The sequence below is a fragment of the Crinia signifera genome, chromosome 4 (assembly GCF_055691185.1).
Source record: "Crinia signifera chromosome 4, ASM5569118v1, whole genome shotgun sequence".
Lineage (NCBI taxonomy): Eukaryota > Metazoa > Chordata > Amphibia > Anura > Myobatrachidae > Crinia > Crinia signifera.
In genome coordinates this window covers 237,266,452-237,289,172 of record NC_139220.1, presented here as the reverse complement: position 1 = coordinate 237,289,172, position 22,721 = coordinate 237,266,452, and the positions used below count along the sequence as shown (strand labels likewise).

General features: G+C 41.8%; 1 protein-coding gene across 4 annotated transcripts in view; it reads left to right on the top strand.

Annotated features, from left to right (window-relative positions):
* The window catches only part of CRTC3 (CREB regulated transcription coactivator 3), a 110,480-nt gene that overhangs the window by 14,042 nt on the left and 73,717 nt on the right, over window positions 1-22,721 (top strand). For all 4 annotated transcript variants that reach the window (XM_083184034.1, XM_083184036.1, XM_083184035.1 and 1 more), the window contains exon 2: window positions 11,587-11,697. In XM_083184034.1, the coding sequence (XP_083040160.1) occupies window positions 11,587-11,697 (111 nt within the window). The remainder of the gene's footprint in view (window positions 1-11,586; window positions 11,698-22,721) is intronic.

Genomic DNA, 22,721 nt, shown 5'->3' with positions numbered 1-22,721 from the left:
AACTTGAGTGTCAAGGTTAGCCATCACTGCTGTAGTTATTCCCTTAGAAGAAGAGATCTTTTTTTTTTTTTTTTAAGTGGTAGTATGTTAAACTTATCCCCATAATCCCGACACTGGTACATTTGTTTCCTGACTGGAAGGAAGTATGCCAGGATGACCCTGTAACCTTATTGCCATTTACAGGGCATGTGAGTCTTCTTAAATGGTTTGATGAATATGACACTGATGTTATCTATAGGTGTTGGCCTTCAGTCATAAGATCTCTACCCAGAGGACATGAGCTCATTCTTTGCAGTGTGATGAAGGTGAATACACACATGCACACACAGATCTTGCCAGTGATATCACAATATAATACATTTAAATTGCCTGAAATGCTTTAATACTTGTTCTTTTGTCACACCAAATTCTATTGATCATGTACATAGAGTAGTGGGTTATGCTGTAGTTTATTTTGTAAGTGCTGGGTAGACTACCATAGAAAGTCTGGTTCAACTGGACAATGATCCTGTAGCTTTACACTTCATAATTTGAACATTTTAATTAATTTTAATTATTATGTCATTATTTATCCAATGCCAATCCTTAAGAATGATTAACTCCAGTCTACCTGATTTTTCCTTTTATTTTTTTTTGATGGGTTAAATATGCCATGCCATGTCTCTTTCCTGTTCCACTGTAAACCATAGATATACTAAAACAGGGAATCCTGCTCAGCAGAATGAATTGGTGCCCTACAACACGGGTGTCAAACACAAGGCCCGCGCGCCAAATCTGGCCCGCCAGACCCTATCATGTGGCCCGCGCGAGGAGATAGCACGCAGGGGCAGTGTGTCTAAAACAGGAGTGCTGCGGGCCACGTCCGCCTTACCTGTTCCTCCACTGTCGGCGGCCATGTTCCTGTAGGCACAAATGTATGCGGCTACAGAAACATGGCCGCCGGGCTACGTGGAGGAGGGCCCTGCCGCCTGTTCCCTCTGATGCCCGGCAGTGACAGACACTGGGTGGGGATGTCATGACGATGACGCCGGCCGCCCATGCGTCTGTAGAGAAGTAGGAGCAGGCAGGGAAGCTGGACCTGGAGTCGGGGACAGTGTGGCCGCAGCAAGCAGTGAAGAAAAGCTGGAAGCCGCAGCAGCTGCAGGACAGACAGAGAAACAGTAAGTGAGGATTAGGATCACACTCACAATAAAAAAAATATATATATCTTAGTGTTCACTCTAGGAGTGACACCGGGCAGGGCGCTGGGGGGCGGACCGGGCACACCGACGTCACAGCTGGGGGCGTGCCCGGGCCACCGACGTCATGAAGGGGGCGTGCCCGGGCTGCCGCCGTAATGAAAGAGGCGTGCTTGGGCCGCCATTGTCATCAAAGGGGGCGGGCCCGGCCGCCACAGTCATCAAAGGGGGGCGGGCCCGGCCCCTCCGAATACGCTGTGCTGCCGGGGAAGCGCCAGGCATCGCCGTCAACGGCGACGCTGGGCTTCCCCGTGAGGCTGTTTTAGCGGGGCGCTGCGAGACGGGCAGGGTGCATTTTGCCCTTTAAAAATCGGGCAGGGCGCAGCGCCCCCACTAAAACAGCCTAGCGGGAACACTATATCTGCTGTTTCCTGAGGTGTCCCCGTGTATAATAATAATGCCATGACACCACAGGCTGCTCCTCCTGTATAATCATTTATGTGTCATGGCATTACTTTTATTATATTATACAGGGGGAGCAGTCTGGTGTCATGGCATTATTATTATACAGGGGGAGCAGCCTGTGGTGTCATGGCATTCATTTTATATTATACAGGGGGAGCAGCCTGTGGTGCCATGGCATTATAATTATACAGGGGGACCTACAGATACAACCGGCCCTTTGAGGGCCACCGATGAATTTGAGTTTGACACCCCTGTCCTACAATGTGGAGAAATGTAAAAGCCAGCAAGCAACATTAAAATCCCTTCAATTCTTCTTACTTTGTTTTTTCTTTGTAAAGTTGTAGTAGTTTAAAAGTTACCCTTGCCTGTTATTTCCACTTCAAAAAATGGTCAGACTGGACGGGATCTCGGCATTGCCGCAATCCAGGAAATGCATATCTCCCAGTATCTCTAGTCTTTGACAGTATACCCAGGGCTATTTTTCAGTAGGCTCCAGCAGGAACTGAGGCCCTTATTCTAATTCACTCTTTCTGACAAAATATTTCTTAGATGGACAAAACCATGTGCACTGCAGGTGAGGCAGGTGTAACTTGTGCAGAGATAATTAGATTTGGGTGGGGTTTTACACCTGCCTCACCTGCAGTGCACATGGTTTTGTCCATCTAAGAAATATTTTGTCAGAAAGAGTGAACTAGAATAAGGGCCTCAGTTCCTGCTGGAGCCTGCTGAAAAATAGCCCTGAGTATACCTGATCCAGAGCTACAGTAGTAAAATTATACGATCTGCCCAGTTACCTAATCCAAGAATAGTAGATTAGTCTAATGTTTTGGGTTCTTGGTGGATATGGTCACACAGCAATGTTAGCCTGGGGTTAGGTTGGGAAACGAAAGAAAGAGAAGGTACAGTAAGTAAGGATATGTGGGTATGTAATTGGGCAGGAAGGTTTTGTGAAGGTTATTGGGTTTAGGATGGAATTTCAGAAGCTTGCCTGAACAGGTGATTCCTCAGGGAACCAGTAATGAAAAAACTAAAGATCTAGTGCGCAGTAACAAAGCAGCTGGTAAAGGGTTGTAAGCCCCTACACATATCAAAACAACAAAAAATAGTAAGTTATTTTAATCAACTTTCAGAAGAGACAAATACTTTATTTTTTAAAATAATATCCTTGTTTTTCAATATACTTTGTCCACCAGTCAACAAGCTTTTGTATTGTCTCATTAAAAAAAATTTTTTAGGCTGAGCTGTGAGCCAAAAATTCACTGTCTGTAATGGATTATTGCATAACCAGAACCATAGCTGATTTGCTGCGTAGTACACTGTCACTCCTCTATCCACCAAAATCAGTCCATGTGCACGCTCAGTGATATGCGTCCAGCTCCTTCATGGCTGACACAGGTGTACACTTCGGACTTCTCTATCCATTCAAACACACTTCTTCATGGTGTATGGTTTCTAGATGCATTTAGCATCATGATTTTGAGACCAATTGAATTATGGGGAATAAAGGTCACAGTGAAGGATGACCCCCCCCCTATTCAGCGTGCTTGTGGGAGTTAGGTAGGATGAAAACCAAGAAATGGCTGTGTCCTGAAGACCTAGGCATTGTAGTGTTTGTATGAAAAGAGTGATCCTTTGAGGAATTAATTTAAATGCAATTTCACCCAGCGCATTGAAGGTAAATATTATGCAAATGTTTTAAACAATGTATAATGATAATAAAATGGTAAATAAATCTATTTAAAAACAATAGTATTGATATTCTTTGATTGGGCCCCACTGGGCAAGTCTAATAATGTTTTGGTGAGGGAATATTGCACCGCTCTCGTATAGGGTCCTGTTCCTATGGTGAACCTTAGTAAGTAATGGCACAGTTAGTATATGGAGGTACAGTTCCTTTTTATATGTAGGCGAACTATTCAGAATTGTTGCAGTTCCTGTGGCTCAAGATGGTTGCTGTATGGTGAGAAAATACCCTTGGAGTGGTAATTAGTGCAGTTTGTCCATAGTTCCAAACTGTACATTACATCTCCAAATAGGTCCTGGTTCAAGTTCCTTAGATGAAGTATATTGAATTCCAAGTGCTGTCAAGAGAGTTGGGGTGCAAACCCGACACTCTTCACCAGCGGGATCCCAGCTTTTTCAAGTAAGTATCCCTCCTCTGATATGCTTATATGTACCCTAATCTGGCAATAGGTAATTACTACTCTGGCAGGATAGGAATAGGCAAGCCCTCTTCACATCAGCACAGAGCATGCCAATGTGGGGGCACTATGGACAAACTGCACTAATTACCACTCCAAGGGTATTTTTTTTGCCATCCAACAACCATCTTGATCCACAGGATCCCCAACAATCATGAATGGTTCACCAACATAGAAACGGAACTGTACCTCTATGTACTAACTGTGCCATTATTTACTAAGATCCACCATAGGAACAGGACTCCTATATACAAGAGAGAGCAGTGCTATATTCCCTCACCTTTGATTGGGCCCAGTGTGGCTCAATTAAAGAATATTGATAATATTGTTTTTTTTATTTATTTTATTTGCAATTTTATTATCATTATATTATCCATTGGTTAATCAATTGGATAAATTATGTTTAAATGTATTCCCTTAAAATAGCGCAGTTTCTTTTCTGCTTTTCATGCATGTTTTAAGGGAGTGACTGCTCCTAATTTTAAACTGCGGCTAGTTGAGAGGTGAGTCCATTTTAGCACCCGTACTATCAGGTACTTTCTACTTCCATTTCTTTTTTGAGGAATTGAGGAGGTCAATGACTCAAGCGGAGTATACCATTTAATCTCATAACTTGTCCATTTTTTTTTTTTACTTGAAGTAGGAAGCAAGATTTTGCGCATTGATGGTGGGTTTGGTGACGGAGGGTTGTGATGTCGCTTTGGGTTAGACACTAGAAATTATTTATTTATTAACAGTTTCTTATATAGCGCATACATATTCCGCAGCGATTTACAGAGTATCATTGAACATTCACATCAGTCCCTGCCCCAGTGGAGCTTACAATCTATATTCCCTACCACATGTACATACACACACAGACATTCTAGGGTTAATTTTGTTGGGCACCAATTAGCCCACCAGTATATTTTTGGATTGTGGGAGGAAACCGGAGTACCCGGAGGAAATCCACGCAAGTACTGGGAGAATATACAAACTCCGCACAGTTATGGTGTGTACACACGGTCAGATGTGCCTTAAGATACTATCCACGATCCGATCGGATCGTGGATAGTATCTTAAGGCACATCCGATTTGCATACAAGTCTGACTATATAGTGCAGATCTGCACTATATAGTCATGGCAGACAAGACTTTCTGCCTTGCGATTACGTGAACGCGCATCAGAATCGGATCAGGATTGCAAGGGTTAAAACCCTTGCGATCTGCATCCGATTCTGAGCCGATGTTGACTATATCGTCAACATCGGAAGGCAAAAAGTACCGTGTGTACGCACCATTAGAGCCATGGTGGGAATCAAACCCATGACTTCAGCAATGTGAGGCAGTTATGCTAACCATTACACCATCCGTACTGCCCCAAATTAGATTTTGGAAATATATGGCTCTGTCCAAGGCATTACGATAGGAGTGCTAGATAATAAGGAAGTTGCGGTACTTGTGTATTATCACGGCACCCACGATATTAAGTTGTACGACTTATAATCGCATCGCATGCCATACACCCGATGCAATGCGATTTTAAATTGTATAAGCCCCCTATACGAAGCGTGGCGAGCACAGCGGTACGCGTCCTCTGACCTTTTCATACCCCCACTATCCACGTCGGCGTGGAGTTGATTTTATATAGTGTGGCGAGGGGACGCGTATTACTTTACATGTATTCCGCGTCCCCTCGCGGGGCTCGCTGCGCTCCCCACGCTTCCGGCTCGGTGGCTCGCTGCACTCACCACACTGAGATTTACAACCCTGATTTCCAAATGTACATGAGGTTTTTTTGTAGGTGTCATGTTAATTTAAAGTACCTTTGTTGACATCTAAGCCGGCCTTGAGTGTGATGGGTAGCTGGAGCCACTTCGTCAATGGCTGTTTGCAGAGTCTGGTACAGGTGTAGTTGTTGCAGAGAGGTGGTAAATTTAAAAATTAATAGCTTTTAATATTTCTGGTTTGGAAGACTACATTGGCATTGAGTTTGTAGTAATAGGAAAGCATGCAGGTGATAAAGTTGTTATCTGAGGGAGGCAAAGGAGATTTAGTGAATTCAGAAACTAAGCATAAGCTGGCGAATACAAGGTCAAGCTAGTGGCCCTCCTGATGAGTGGAAAAGTCAGTCTGTTAGGAGAGGCAGAGAGCGGAAGTTGGCGTATTGGAAGCACGAGCAGCAGATTTCAGGCTATTAATAGCAATCTTGAAATCACCCATGATGATGATGATGATGGAGATGTCCGAGGATAGAAAGTGAGGGAGCCAGACAGAAAAATATTCATGAAATTGTTGCCCAGGTGCGCGATCGGTAGCTGAAACTTGCAGGGAGAAAGAGAAGTACTGTAAATCCTGATATAATGTACTTCAAATGATGTCCTTAGTGAGGTACTTTACACTGATTCAGGTTGTACTGCAACGTGTTATGTTAAGCAAATTAATAATTTTAATCTGTTATTGATTAGTTTCAATCTTATAATATAAAACAAAAAAATTAAATAAAAGAAGTTGTCTTAACTGCTAAACATCTATACATTGCAAGACAAAACAATATATTTTTTCACCTTCATTCAGGATGGGGTACTGAGGTCTTATAACCTTAGAGGGTATCCGACAGGAGACAGGCACATAACATTTTCTAAAAAATTATGTTATGTGCCTGTCTCCTGTCGGATACCCTCTAAGGTTATAAGACCTCAGTACCCCATCTGAATTCAGTGAAAAGGATTTACCGGTAGGTATTAAAATCCTATTTTTTAGGTTCCATTGTAATCTTTTTTTTTTTTTTTTTTTTACATTCTATAGATTTTTATGGAAAACATGTATTGTCCAAACCAGTAACTAGTTATCTATCTATTTTTTTTTTTTAATAACAATCTTGTCTCTGTATTAAACACATCAGTATAGGTGAGGAAATTAACAGGAAGCAATTGAAACTGTGACTTTAATGAATATATTTTTGCCTGTGTTGAAATGCGTCACTTATTTTTTCAGTTTCTATTCACACTGAATTAAAATTTCTCCACCATTGGGATTTGTTACCGCTAGAAACTGATCATCTTCTGTGGTTACCTTTTACTGGAGTGTTCACTTTTTTTCTATTCTATAGCAAATAGGAGCGATTCCAAATATCCAGCAAGCAGCATTCATGGTCTTGATTATATCAGCTGCCAATTTTCTTCTGTGGCTGTTGGCATTATACAATGCTATTTTTGAATAGGGTTGTTTGCTTCGATCCATGTCTGAGGCAATCATCATTGTACTACCCAAGCCAGGCCCATTTCTGACAGCATGCACAAAGCTGTCATCAGTGGGCATGGAGTATGTGTGTTCTATGCAATGGTGCAAGTAGAGATTTTTAGTGGTACTGATGGTGCGTGGCCACATTATGCCACTGTAGTGCTGCTGCTTAATGCCCCCCACAGTATTGCCGCTTTTTTAATGCCCCCTGTAGTGCAGACTCACCCCTGTAGTCCGGGTCCAACCTCCACCATGTAAGTATGAGAGCAGATTGCAGTGCCACAGGCTTCCATCACCCGTTTGGCTGCTCTCTGCCATTTCAAATATGGCACACCCACTAGTGAGCCATTTGGAGCTTGTGGCTGCTGGTATGTGACCTCTGATTGGCTCAGGAGCCACGCAGCATTTGAAATGGCCGAGAACTGCTGGAGGGGTGGGGGAAACCCGCAGAGCTGTGATGCACTTGCAGCAGTAGAGTTATCAGGGGACGCTGGAGGGCTGAGAGGGGCAGGCCTCTCAGCATGGCATGCAGCAGTAGGAGCGGCGGATAACAAAGTCCTGTCAGCATGGTGGGGAGTGGTGGAATAGCGTACAATACCATACAAAGTAAAGGGCAGGGAGCATTTAGAAGTTAGTAAAATGGGCATGGTGCTACGCCATGCAAAATAAACCTAGTGTGAACACTAGCCTGGATATCCATGATTAATTGTACCGTTACACATGAAAAAAAATTATATTCTATTCATAAGGTGAAATCTAATTTTCATTGTATATGGGACTGCTGATTGGATACCAAATGTGCTAGGTCACCATTAAGGGGGACCAATTTGTCAGCTCTGGATCCTGCTTAATACAGAGAGTTCCTATAGTTTACACTGACGAATCATCCGCTGGTATCTTATAAATAAACGCCTTATAAATAAACGTACTACTATCTGGCGGCTGGTGCGCCGGCAGATGTGGACGCCTGGGCGCCTCACAAGCTCATGCATGCATTGCCAAGAATGACGTGCGCAAGCCCAATTTGTCAGTAGAGGATGACTATTGGCGTGCTGGGAGCTGCTCAGATAAGAGCGGCTCCATTTGTATTTCAATATTTCACTAATATTTTTTTTTTTTCTTGATAACTAGTCTTTCAGTGTCTTTTTTCAGTGAGCCTTCTCTTTTCAATCCTTTGTTTTTGGTTGGCCGATGCAACACTTTCTCTTGGTTTCTTTTCTTTTTCTCTTCCCCTTGTTTTTCTATATTACAATTATTGTACAATAATGTGAGGTTTTAAATGTCACCTATGTATTGAAATATCTATGATACCTATGAACATTTGCTCAGGGTTTAGTGAACCGCCCCCCCTTTTTTTTTCCGCCTTATTTTTTGCATGCAATTGTTGTGCTGTAAATGCACAATTAAAAATGTAATAAAAATGACTCAATTCAAAGGAAAAAAAATTAGCTGCCAGTAAAGGAATTAACATTTGAGACTATGGGCGGTATTCAATCCCGGCCGCTATTTCCACTTGGAGAAATAGCAGCGGCCGCCTATTCATTGCTGCCATTACAGCATTAAAGGCAGTTTATAACAAAACCGATCGGACTTTAAAATAAGTCAGATCTGCTTTGTCGGAAATGGCCGCGGATTGTCGAATTCATAGGCTGTTTTGGACAATTCATGGCTGTTTTGCCGATTTGCGAGTATTTCAACACTCGCCAGTAGGTACGTTAGAATTCCGACTGGCTAGTTCATGTTGAAGGAACGAAAAATGGCCTGGATTCTGACGGTCGGGATCTCCTGACAGTCAGAATCCAGTTTATCACCCTTAGGAGTAGGGTTGCCACCTCATCCCTTTAAAACTGGAGACATATTAATTACACACAGCCATCAGACTTCATTCCAACTGAATTTTTTTTAATCAGCCACAGAACCTGTGTAATATGTCTCCAGTTTTAAAGGGATGAGGTGGCAACCCTACTTAGGAGTGTGTGTGTGTGTGTACACAAAATTGAAAAATTAATCTTCCAGAATTATCTCTAGAATTTTCCAATTTAATTGGAAGATAGGGACATCCTGGGGATGAAGTTACATACATGTAGTAAAAAGTATAAAAATTTGTGTGACCGCGGCACACTTTTTTAATAAAGTAATGGAATTGCCAAGGGGGTAACGAGCATAGTAAACTTTAATACAAAAATGAATGTGGATGGGCCAGAAACGCGTCAAACCAAGGCCCGTCAGCTTCTAAAGTCTGGCCCATTCTGCCATGATCCCGCTTCAATGCTGTCGATAAGGACAGCATTCAATAGGGAGCCGCTGCTATTTCCCCCGTTGGAAATAGCGGTGGCACATTGAATACCCAATATCTCAAAATCTGAATATTCAATTTTATCTTCTCTAGTAAAGGAAACAACTTTTGTGTTATGTTTTATTAGAACAGTGTCATGAAGAGACATTTTTTATGGCTGTTAAAGTGCCTTATTTCCATTAAATTAGCCCTGATATTGAGATATGTGATGATTTAATCAAACACGTTTTAATTGCTTTATATGCAAATGAATGAGAGCCTGCTTTATAATACAGTTTCAATTCAGTGACCACTGATCATTTACACAGCTATAATAGGAAGTTCTAGATCACAAAATCAAAATTACTTGTCTCATTGTGCAAAAATAGAGCACTTCAGCTGTTTAATAATGCCAACATTTTGTATCTATTGAAATTTATGTTTTATGCTCTATGTTCATTTTTTCATGGCATTGTTCATGCATAATTTAAATGAGCATTTGAGGTCCGTGCTCATACACGCTTACAGTTTATAGAGGGTACAATATAAAGACTGGAGGGGTAGTATGGAGGGGGTAGTATATTAAAGGGGGAAAAAAATATTTCTGGGCATGCTTGGAAACAAGATAAAAGTTTAATAGATTTGATTGAGGGCATTCGAAAGGGTCAGAGCAGCCTGGGAGAAATCCTGAATGCAAAGTTACGAGTCTTTACTCATAAGAAGGCCATAGTAAAGGAGATTACAGTAACTGAGGTGACCAATGAAGTATAGAATACGTTTCAATATCATAAAGCTTGAGGAATTATTGTGGAGGTGGAAACAACAGTAGACCTTAACGGAGAAGAACGGAGGTTGGGGAATGATCTAGATTCTAGAATATGTTGTAGGAGCTTTAGAGGCCCCCTCAATCAAAAACACTTTTAGGGTCTGGAGTTGTTATATTGTAGAGCAGCTGGTGAGGCGTGGTTAGTATGAAGATAGTCCGGTTTCTCTGCTTGATGGAGTTACAGTTGGAAAAGTCACAGGTTGTTGATGCGAACCATCCTGGTATCCCAGAGGGCACATGAATAGTGGATATGATTTGAAGGGTTGCAGCAGCATTGTGGCATGTAAGGTTATAGTTAAGTGGTCCCATTGCTCATGCCATCGGGGCTTTACATCAATGGCATGAAACAATCAACCAGAAATCATTGATCGTTTGAACCGTTTATGGGCATCAGATACCTGGCGAAACCATCAATGATTGCTAACAGGTGTTTTTGTTACATGAGAACATGACCGTGGAAAACTTGACGTCACTCATCTTTTCCTGTACCTAAAGAACAGTGCTGTACCAACATTATTAGTATTCTGCATCTTTTTCATATACACCTTTCACTCCAATACCAACATTATTATTATTATTATTATTTACAGGTTTTTTTATATAATGCTGCATATTAAGTTGTACATTAAAATAGGAAACAACAGTTATAACAAACTGGGTAATAACAGACCGAAAGATGTAGGAGAGCTCTGCTCTCAAATCATATTACATTTTACTTTGCACTCACCGATCTCTGCACAGAGGGCATGTAGTCAACTTCACTATGGAACACTGCTTATTTTACTTCCTTTGGTTTTAACTAACTTTATTGCTACTAAACAGAGAAATCCCTAGCCTTGCTTGCTATCTGTTCTTCGAACCCTGGCATTATACTCCAGCTGTTTAGCATGTACTTTGGTACATGGTTTCATGGTCTTCTCTTTTTTTTTTTTATTCTTCAGTGACTTTATGTTGCTGCTAATCCTCAACCTTGCTGTACCAACATTATTAGTACAGCTGGGGGCAGTTCACTAGGAGGGGAACCTGTGTGCAACCAACTTTCCTCTAACCATCCAACGAGTTGGCTTTACAGGTACTCTGTGTGCAAAAGACAATTGGCCATTTGCTCCTAAATGTCATAAAGCTGACAAGAACGGTGGTTCAGACAAGTTGTTTAAGATAAACACATTTAATCAACTTGACGGAGTGATCGTTTTTGTCTGTTTTACATTGATTGTGATTAGGTCACATACATTGCCAGATCTTTATAACCAGTCACCGAGTTGAATGGTTTGGAGGAATGTTGGTCTGGTTTATGGCTAGATTCATACTTGAAGTACTGTATCTAGTACAGCATCTAGTATTGCAGTGTCTTCAGTGGCCTGTTTTTGTTTACGTTTCATGGACTTTCACTTAATATCCTGCTTGTTTGCCTTTCAGGTTCAGTTCCAAAAGCTGCAACAATTGCGACTTGCACAATCCAGGGCTCAGTACTATGGTGGCTCATTGCCAAACGTAAACCAGATTAGCAGCAGCCCATCTGATTTCCAGGTAAGACATTCTTGCTGTGTAAAGAAGCATCCCGTCTGTTGCTCAGTCATGTTTATTAAGTAATACTTCTTATGTACTGAAAATCAAAGGAATTATAAATGGCTTTATTATATGTTGTGACACTTCTGCATGATCATCTTGCAGGAAGCACTAGTATTCCAAGTGCCTGTTTGAATCAAGCTCTATAAAGTATTTTTGCTTTATGGGAAAATTTTAGTTTTTAACTTATTTATTTCTCTCGCGATTAAGCATGGTAAATTGCTATGCATATGGGTCACTTGTAGCTGGATAGAACAGCAGCATAATACAGTGCCTAATTGTGGCATAGCCATAGTGTACTGGTCTCTGGTTAGCCGTGAAGCTCTTGATAAGAGTGTGAAGTACACAGAACAAGCCTGCTTTTGTTTTTGCTCTGTAATGTAGTTGTAGGTTTCTGTGACACGCTGGATGTTATGAAAGAGATCCCCTGTCTGGTCAGAGCACATTTCTGAAACTGTAAACAGTCCGAAGTTTACAGCAGTGCATGCATGAGAAACATGCCTTCATTTTTTTTTCCTGTTCAATTATACTGAATCTTCAAAGGGCAGAAACTACAACTGCCTGGCAGATACTTCTTTTTGCACCTTTATAGAAGTACATGTGTAAATTCAATGCGTGGGACCGAAAATGGCTATATATTATTAGTGAATGACTGTGGTGGACTGGGGCATGGAAGGTCCACAGGCAGACTGTATTGGTACAAGCGAACGGATGGGTGCTGAAGGAAGGGTTCTTTGAATGGAAGGAAAGAATACCAGCTGCACCAGTTCCATATACAGTATATCTGTGTGTGTAATATGCTATAATTGCTGTTTGTTTTTGAATATTGTTCTTAAGTTAAGACTTTGTGTCTTGGCTAGCTTCACAGTTCTGCAACAATCTACAAAATAAGCTGAAAAGAGTGTAAGGGTGCCATATTGTTTTGAGTTCAAAATATTTATTTGATTTATAAAATAAACACTAGGAATAGCAAATTAGAAAGTACAAAATGATGGGGTTGGTCTAAATGCAGTTCTCTCTTTCACATCCCCTACATCAGGGGTGGGGAACCTCAGGCCCTGGGGCCGTATGCGGCCCCCGTAGCCGTCTGAGTGGCCCTCCCACCCACCAGGCGGCTTTGCCGGGAGTCAAGTAAAGGGGAATTCTCTCGAGAGGTCGGTAGTTCTCGCAAGATTCCTCTTAATCAACAGCAACCGGAGACTGTCAGTCCTATTCAGCGGCAGCCGCCGGAGCGTGGGACGGCTGCAGCAGGACAATTTGTAAGATACATTTTTACATATGGCCCCCGAAGGATTTTTTCCCCATACAAACGGCCCTTGGCACAAAAAACGTTCCCCACCCCTGCCCTACATCCATGCTACAACCTAACTAGCAATTTTCCTAATATAATCTCTACTTCTCAATGTTCAATTAAACTGCATATTTCCATAGACATCTGTTATGGGACTCTGCTTGGAGAATACAGCATGAGAGGGCTATTGGGGCTTAAAAGACCAGAGCTGAACTGAGGAACACTCTTGGAGTTTGTTGGGGAAATCCTTGTCATTGTTATTGTGGCCATACACTGCTCCAACTTCTTGGAATAGTGTATGACCATCTGATCCCCCCCCCCCTCACATGTAATACATTGCATGCAGTCTTTTCACATGCAATGTATTGCATGCGACCCATTTCCCTGCCCCCGGGAGCAGGCTGAATCCAGAGATCTATTTTAAGGGATTGGGGTTCTTGCAAAAGAGATGCAAGAGAAAAAGGCTGATTAAGTCTTTTTGGGGCACTCTTTTATTGTTTAATTATTGTGTATATTTCTACATTTAAGATTTAACTTTTAATTATGATATGCCTTAAAATTCAATGTGCCCTGTCGAATAAGACACGTCGGTCCTATTGATAGACAAAAATACACAAATCCCCAGTTTATTCCTGAGGTCATTGAATTCCGATCTGTATCAGAAATTATTCTCACACCAAAAAGTGTTTTGCCTAATTGGCACAAAACAGATCTACATGAATTAATAAAATTATTGGTGATTGCCCAGTTAGCGAAGTTAGTGTTTTACATCAATATTTTTAGATAAAACAATTCCACATAATTGCGTGATACCCTGTATAAATATTCAGGGTCAGGTTCAGAGAGCAGTGGTAACCCTGAATATTTATACAGGGTATCACGCAATTATGTGGAATTGTTTTATCTAAAAATATTGATGTAAAACACTAACTTCGCTAACTGGGCAATCACCAATAATTTTATTAATTCATGTAGATCTGTTTTGTGCCAATTAGGCAAAACACTTTTTGGTGTGAGAATAATTTCTGATACAGATCGGAATTCAATGACCTCAGGAATAAACTGGGGATTTGTGTATTTTTGTCTATCAATAGGACCGACGTGTCTTATTCGACAGGGCACATTTAACTTTTAATTATGATATGCCTTAAAATTCAATGTGCCCTGTCGAATAAGACACGTCGGTCCTATTGATAGACAAAAATACACAAATCCCCAGTTTATTCCTGAGGTCATTGAATTCCGATCTGTATCAGAAATTATTCTCACACCAAAAAGTGTTTTGCCTAATTGGCACAAAACAGATCTACATGAATTAATAAAATTATTGGTGATTGCCCAGTTAGCGAAGTTAGTGTTTTACATCAATATTTTTAGATAAAACAATTCCACATAATTGCGTGATACCCTGTATAAATATTCAGGGTTACCACTGCTCTCTGAACCTGACCCTGAATATTTATACAGGGTATCACGCAATTATGTGGAATTGTTTTATCTAAAAATATTGATGTAAAACACTAACTTCGCTAACTGGGCAATCACCAATAATTTTATTAATTCATGTAGATCTGTTTTGTGCCAATTAGGCAAAACACTTTTTGGTGTGAGAATAATTTCTGATACAGATCGGAATTCAATGACCTCAGGAATAAACTGGGGATTTGTGTATTTTTGTCTATCAATAGGACCGACGTGTCTTATTCGACAGGGCACATTGAATTTTAAGGCATATCATAATTAAAAGTTAAATCTTAAATGTAGAAATATACACAATAATTAAACAATAAAAGAGTGCCCCAAAAAGACTTAATCAGCCTTTTTCTCTTGCATCTCTTTTGCAAGAACCCCAATCCCTTAAAATAGAGTTTTTTTCTGAACTTATACTGGGAGCACCACCAACCTTCTTAATAGGCATTAATAGCCACGATGACTGTATGTTGGTTTTCAATACAATACTAACCTAAACGCTCATGAGCAAGAATTTTTGTGTGCGGACTCACTCACGTCTGTTTTAGATGAATCCAGAGATCATATGATCTCTGGATCTGATCTGATGTGCACAGGCTGTGCAGCAGATCAGATGTCAAAACGGATTTGGACAGTTTCCATCCAATCCGTTGGTCCTATCCGTTAGATCTGATGAAAACTGGCTAGATTGAACCTGTGTATGGGGGGCCTAGAGCAGGACATTCTGTGACTGGCTGTGGGAGGGACAGGGCTTCTTGCACCAGTAGTAAACTAGAATGGCTGGTCCTTCCATACAATAAGGATGATACTAGTGGCAGATTATAAGATCATTCACCACCACTACTAAGAAGAATAGTAGAACGATATAGTAGATTGCGATTTAGTGCCCAGCTTGCCTAGTCATCTTGATACCACACTTGCCCATGACTTTGAGTGGGGGCATCCTGGGTCACACACTCGCACAGTAAACGGCGAAATTCAGGTTGTGTCAACACTATTAAGAAGTGAAGCAAACCGACTGTAGCTTCTGTTACAGCTTGAGCTTGGGTGTATTTCTATGCTTGATTGTTTGGCCATCTGGGGATTAAACTAAGGCCCCCATACACTAATCAGATTTGGGCCAATTTGACCCGATTCCGAAGGTTTGGGCCGACAAATCGGCAGAAATCGGATGTGTTTGACATCCGATATGATGTGTGGTCCCTTGCCCATTGTATGGGATCCGGAGGTTTGCTCCTCAAGCAGGTCGCATGCAATACTTTGCATTTCATAGGACTGCATGCGATGCATTGCATGTGATCCTGCAGCCCTGGAAGGTCCCGGGCGGCTCAAGGGGGTCTGATGGTCATGCACTGCTTTGGTACATCCTGGTAGTATATGTCCAGCTTTAGACTTAAGGCTCTCTATTATTTCTATTATCTGACTTCTGTGGTTTTACTCTGAATATGTTTGTTTTTTATTTTCTGAGCTTCTCCATTGAGTTTTTGATTTTTACTTTTTATTATATACTGCTTCCTGTTATACTATTCTTTTAACCTACATTGTGTTACTTCTTGTTTACCTTTGTGTACATTATGGGTAGTATTCAATGCACCGGCGCGTGGCCGACGAGGGGGTTAAACAGCGGGGATTGCAGAAAATCAGCGATCCTCGCTGTTTAACCCCCTCGCTGTCTGCTCACCGAATTGTACGTTCCGTGGAAATCCTTGCTGTCACAGGACAGTGAGGATTCCCATAAACAGAGAGACCCGCGGCTAATGCAGGGAGCCTGCTGCATTTAGCTGTGGGTCTCGCTGCTTCTGCAGCCGCATACCCCGATTCCACCTCGCTCCAAAAACATAGCGAGGGGGAATCAGCTTATGCGGGGGCAGTTGAATACTGCCCGGGCGAGTGATGACAGCGAGCAGGCAGCCCTGCTCGCTGTCACCGCTCGCCCCCGGCATTAAATACTACCCATAGTCTTTATTTTTGCTCATTCTTTGTATTCACTCTAATTTCCATTATGTTTCCTGAAACTTTGGTCACAGCGCAAATGCACCTTATGTTTAGCGTGTATTTCCTGATGTTTGTAGTGGTTGCCACAGCAACAACTGCATGTTCTGCTTCCTACTGTTAGCAGAATACCACGGTGGCTCTGGTTGGCACCATTTTGTTGTTGTTCTAAGGAGAAACTCTGCAGCATAATGTGGGCCTTGATAAAGGTCACTGAGAGAGTTTGAAGCAGCCTCTGTCCCCTTTTCATTTTGTTGTTTTACATATTCATGCTGCTCCTGGAACACAGATTACCATACACACTATCAGATCACTGCCTTTGGCTATCCAGATTTTCCTGGAATTTGATTAATACAGTTGTCAATTGGGTGTGGGTGTTATTTGGAGCCTCAAGCCTGGCCTGGCATTGTCCATCCAAAACTGTGCATTTCATTTTGTTTTATTTATTAGAAACATTGCATCGTTTCCCAAATTGCCAACATGGTTTTATCCATTTGTAGCATATTGTTTACTACATAAACATGCACATAACCAGGTGTGATTAGGAGACACAGGAAATAAATTCTTGCCTTTGACTTAATAATTGACACGAGTGATGTCTTGCCTGCTTCCCAGGACCTTGCATCTGGAAAAATATGTATAAAACATCTTGGATAGCATGTGTAACATCTGTGTGACACTGTGCAGCTGAAAAAACGGGAAACAGTACCAAAGTAATCTATTCTCCTTATTAAGTAGAAGACTTTCACTTTTATTTCTAGAACTCATTGCAGAGCGTATACAACAGAAGCTGTACTGCTATGTAATTAGCTTCATCCTGTTTGTCATGGCACCGATAATGTGTCATTAGTAAGCTTATCACAGCCACATCTATAGCCATAAGTACTGATTCAAATTACTATTTTGCTGTGACATGACATGCAGTTCTGGAATGGCGCCTAGTGCAATAATGCAGGTCTTTTCTCCAATCCCATAGCTCACTCTAGAACCAGGCAATATATGATTGCAATATTGTGTCTACCGTAATGGGCAAATAGTTTTGTCTTTTGATGTTCAGCTACACGTAATTGATTTTAGCCTATAGTGTTAACCATTGAATCCTTCTCGGTTGCATCAGCTGAAAAAAAAACAACCCAGAAAATCTACTCCTAGCCAGTGTCACGGAATCATATGGTTGTTATGCTTTGACTGCTGGCGGATGGTGTGTGAGGGATTGAAATTCCTGCGTGGGACCAATTAAACATTATGCAGCTTGCTGGAAATACTAAAAGACTGGACCCCAGTGGAGGGCTTGATAAACTCCAAGAAATGTGGTTATAAGCAAATTTAAATGATTCTATATAACCACAGGGAAGTGTTGTGTTACTTGCGGTTTCGTAATGATAAGGCACCATCATTCATATTTTCCTGGCACTACTTGCACAGCTGTTGATATACATAAGAGTCCTGGTCTTGAGTGTTTCTTGAAAACGAATAGTACGTGCTAATTTCTTTTCTACAACAATCTCATTTAAAATACTTTCAGTGTTGAATTCTGTGTAGGCTACTGTGATAGCTACTCACATTGTTATACAAGGAGATATACTATTATTCATATTTATTCGTAGGACGATTGTGATTTAACTTGAATTCTATTTGTTTGACAAAGTATTTTTTGCATACAGTAAGCGCGTTTAATCCTACCAGCATTAGTTTTGTGTACATGTAAAATGGTAAAAACAGCAAAAGAAAAATGTGAGCTTTGGAAGTCTGAGTGCACAAATCTGCTGTTCATGACTGGTCTAGTTTATTAGGTGGGAGAGGTTTCTCCAGTCCTGTGCCATCTGGATGTCGGGCGAGTAAAATACACTCGCGCAACACTTTGATCACATGAGCTGCAGCTGCAGCCATGCTCATATTTGTTACAATGCGGCATGGATGCATTTGTACTTATTTACCCAAATTCTTTGACATAAGTTGCCAATGTTCTTGTGATTGGGATTTTTTAGTTCCTCACACTTTCTCCCCATCCCACCTCCCCCATTCGGGAACGGAGCCTTGCTACGCTCTGCACACTATTTTATTATTATTTTATTCTCCCACCACCCCGTAGTGTGGGGGTGGGGAACCTCAGGCCTGGGGACCATATGCGGCCCCCATAGCCGGTCTGAGTGGCCCGCCCACCCGTCCCGGCGGCTTCGCCGTGAGTCAAGTACAGGGGAATTCTCACGAGAGGTCAGTAGTTCTCATGAGATTCCTCTTAATCACAGCCGCCAGAGACTGTCGGTCCTATTCAGCGGCAGCTGCCGGAGCATGGGACGGCTGCAGCAGGACAATTTGTAAGAGACATTTTTACATGTGGCTTCCGAAGGATTTTTTCCCCATACAAACTGTTCTTGGCACAAAAAAGGTTCCCCACCCCTGCCATAGTGGATGGTAGGGCACATGTCGGCTCAAAAAACAGTGAAAAACCCCATGTCGACCCTCCTGCCTGTCGACCTTCAGTCACGTCGACCTTCAGTCATGTCGACCTAATGCTTGGTGACCCAGTGACCGTATCCCATATCTACACACGTTTAGCCATTGTAATCTACCAGAAACAGCTTGGCAAGTTTATACACTGACCTTTTGGACTGTGAAGTAAGCTGTACCTTATTTGTACAAATATAAATTGCAGGAATAATCCACATAATGACTTTTATAGACAGACGTCATAAGGCCTGTTTTATGCTTTGGTAATCCATAACTATATCTGAATAATTATTTTGCTTTGCTCGATAGACTAAATTAGCAGAAAGGGAATTTGTAGTTGACGTAAGAGCAGCTATTTTTGTCTTCATTTCTGAGGTCATGATTGTACAGCAAATACTTTTACTGTTCCAGTTATACACAATCAGTGTGTGTGTGGTAGCACCTGCAAATATAGGTTCCACCACCTAGTGAGCCTAGAAGATCACCTATTGTTGGATTTGCTATATGGAGATGTGACATGGTTACATAGATGGTAGAAGAGTGGGCTGAGGGTATGGAAGCAGTTCCTGGTATTGAACTTTTGTATCCAAACTTGTCAACTTTTTGCAGTCAACATAGACACTGTCGAGCCAATGAACCAAACCCATGGCACTTATGAGGTGCAAGAAGTATTTTTTCTTTTAAGGTCTATGCCACAGGGGTACACATTGGCATCACAAGCTATATACACACTGTGCGATTTGTCAAATCGTATTGTCAAAATCGGAAGCTCAAATCTCATTGTGTAGGCACTTTAAGTATGACGGTGAAGAGACATTTGTGACTTTGTGACATGTGCCAGTACTGTGCAGCTGTATTGTATTTCTCTGTCCACAATAGTAGCGTCTTGTCTGTCTCTGTACTTTTGACCTCCCTGGTCCAGTCAAAGCACAGTGCTAATCCATGCATTTGCCTACTGCTGGGTTGCTGGGCAGTTCTTGACGTAAATCCAAGTGACCAGAACACATGTAAAACCATAACAAAATAAAAACAAATATTCTGTGTATCTAATCTATCCTATGCATGTGTACACAAATATTATTTTAAGTAATTTACTCAGCTTCCTCGGACGGCTACATGTGGCTTGGCACTTGATGGCCGCCATTATTGCAGCCCTTCTCTCGGCTGCCAGTGGCGGGAGGCAGGATGGGGTGGGGGGGGTGGGTGGTTTGTTCTTGGAGGCACATAGAGCTGCTGCCTTTTAGACTGACACAACTGGCACAGCAGCTGGCAGCAGAAGATGCAGAGCGTGTGAAACATAGAAACATAGAATTTGACGGCAGATAAGAACCATTTGGCCCATCTAGTCTGCCCCTTTTTTACCCTTCAGGTAAACTCATCCCTTTTTAATCCTTATTTCTTTGTAAGGATAGGGTGTAGGGTGCCTCTCTGCCCCGTTGCTTCCTGGCACACACCTACAGCCCTGATCGTATGCGATACATTGTGGGATCGGACCAGTTGTCAAGCACCTCTGATTTGGCCAATTTTCATCTGATATATATATATATATATATATATATATATATATATATATATATATATATATATATATATATGCCCAATCTGTCGGAATTGGATGAAAATGGGCTAAACCTGTGTATGGGCACCTTCATTGTATTCACTTAATTTTGTGTACCATTCACCAATGTATATTATTTTTTTTTCTCTGGAAGCTATCTTTCCATCAAACAGGAGGGCATTTTATATATTGTAAGCTTGTCAGCAGGGCCTTCCTACCTCTATTTATTTATAAACAGTTTCTTATATAGCGCATACATATTCCGCAGCACTTTACAGAGAATATATTTGAACATTCACATCAGTCCCTGCCCCAGTGGAGCTTACAATCTATATTATCAACCACATATACACGGACACAGACATTCTAGGGTTAATTTGTTGGGAGCCAATTAGCCTACCAGTATATTTGTGGATTGTGGGAGTTAACCAGAGTACCCAGAGGAAACCCACGCAAGTAGGGGGAGAATATACAAACTCTGCACAGATAGGCTGGTTTCACACACTCCGGCTCCTGCCGGACGGTGAAATCCTGCACGGCCAGGGAGCCGTGCCGCACACAGTACTTTATCATGGAGGGGATGGCCACAGCCCGGCAGCCGCCCCTTCCAGTGGCAGGATCCGGCTGCAGCCGTGCGGCCGGACCGTGGCCGTCCCGTGTGAATGGACACAATAGTGTCCATTCACAACTAATGTGTGCGGCACGGCTCCCTGGCTGTGCGGGATTTCACCGTCCGTCAGGAGCCGGAGTGTGTGAAACCAGCCTTAGGGCCCTGGTGGGAAACAAACCCATGACCTCAGTGCTGTGAGGCAGTAATGCTAACCATTACACCATCCGTAAAACCAGACTACATGTTAAGCTTCTTATATGCATTGGTGGGTATGTGAATGTAGGAGAAAACTCCAGTACGGAGATGCTTGATATTGCACATTATTGACTTTTATATTACTGTATGTTATAAACCCCACATCTGGAAATAGTGGAATGTAATTTTTTAGGTTTGTTTGGTAGCCACATTTTTGGTCTACTAGTGGACAATGCACCCTTCTGGCATCACCTAGGGAGTTCCTCTGTGTAACATACGGAGTCATGCTGTCAGGAAATTACTCGTAGAACCTGTTTTTAGTTTTTAACAAAGGTGTTTTTCTACAAACACTCCTGTAGCTCATGTGTATTTTATCACCATAGTCCTGAGCCCATTATACAAGATGGCTCCTGTAATTTTAGGTGTCCTGTCTGTAGCGTTTAACAGCCTTCATGCATTTTCTATCAGATATAACTTATTATCATGCTCTATATGCTATAACCTGCTATCATAGGGCCTACTTCAGTATGGAACTTTAATCTGAGAAATTGCAGTTGATTGCGAACAGTAAGCTGCCACCCATACTGAAATAATAAACACCCTGTACAAATTTTCAAATGCATCACGGATCGATGGCCATTCGCAAATCCCGAAACGTCTAAGAGACTTTGCCATCTGTGCAAATCTGAGTAGGTCTGAGGTTGGCACTAATCTGAGAATGACACAGGCTGGAACTGGTCAACACTGACGTCAAAGATACACCCTTAAAATGCCCGGGACCCGTCTGCTTTTTTTTTTCAAATGCACCCAAAAAACTGCATATTTCCACCTATAAACGCTGGCTTCTGGTTATTCAATGTGGCTGCTTGTGCAATACATATGGTACGCATGCTCAGTCATTCGATAATCGCTATGCCACCCCACATAGTTACGATCGGGATGTTTGGCAGTCAGGATTCCGATGTCTGCATCCTCATTCATGCTGGTTACAGTCTTCTAGATGCAAATCACTATGCTGGCATCATGATTCTGACTGTCAGCATCCCAACAGCCAGGATTCTAACCAAATAACCCAGCAGGGGCATAATAAAGAAACTTTTCCCCTTTTCTCTGCATTAATCAGCAAATGTCCTAACGACATGCATCATATGGTGCGATTGCACATTGCCAGCCATACATCAGAGTACTATGGTTCCCCCTTTGAGAAAAAGCCACTTGCTTGTAAAGTGTAAAATAAATGATGAACTTTTTGCTTATATTTGGTTCTTTTCACACATGTGAATGGTCATTCTTTATTATGAGGCACATTACAAACTACGAATGGAAATATATCTGCATAATTGTGTTAATGCGTCTTTACATCTTCCACCTACATATTAAAAGCTGATTGCTAATCTGGGCACCCACAAGTTGCGATA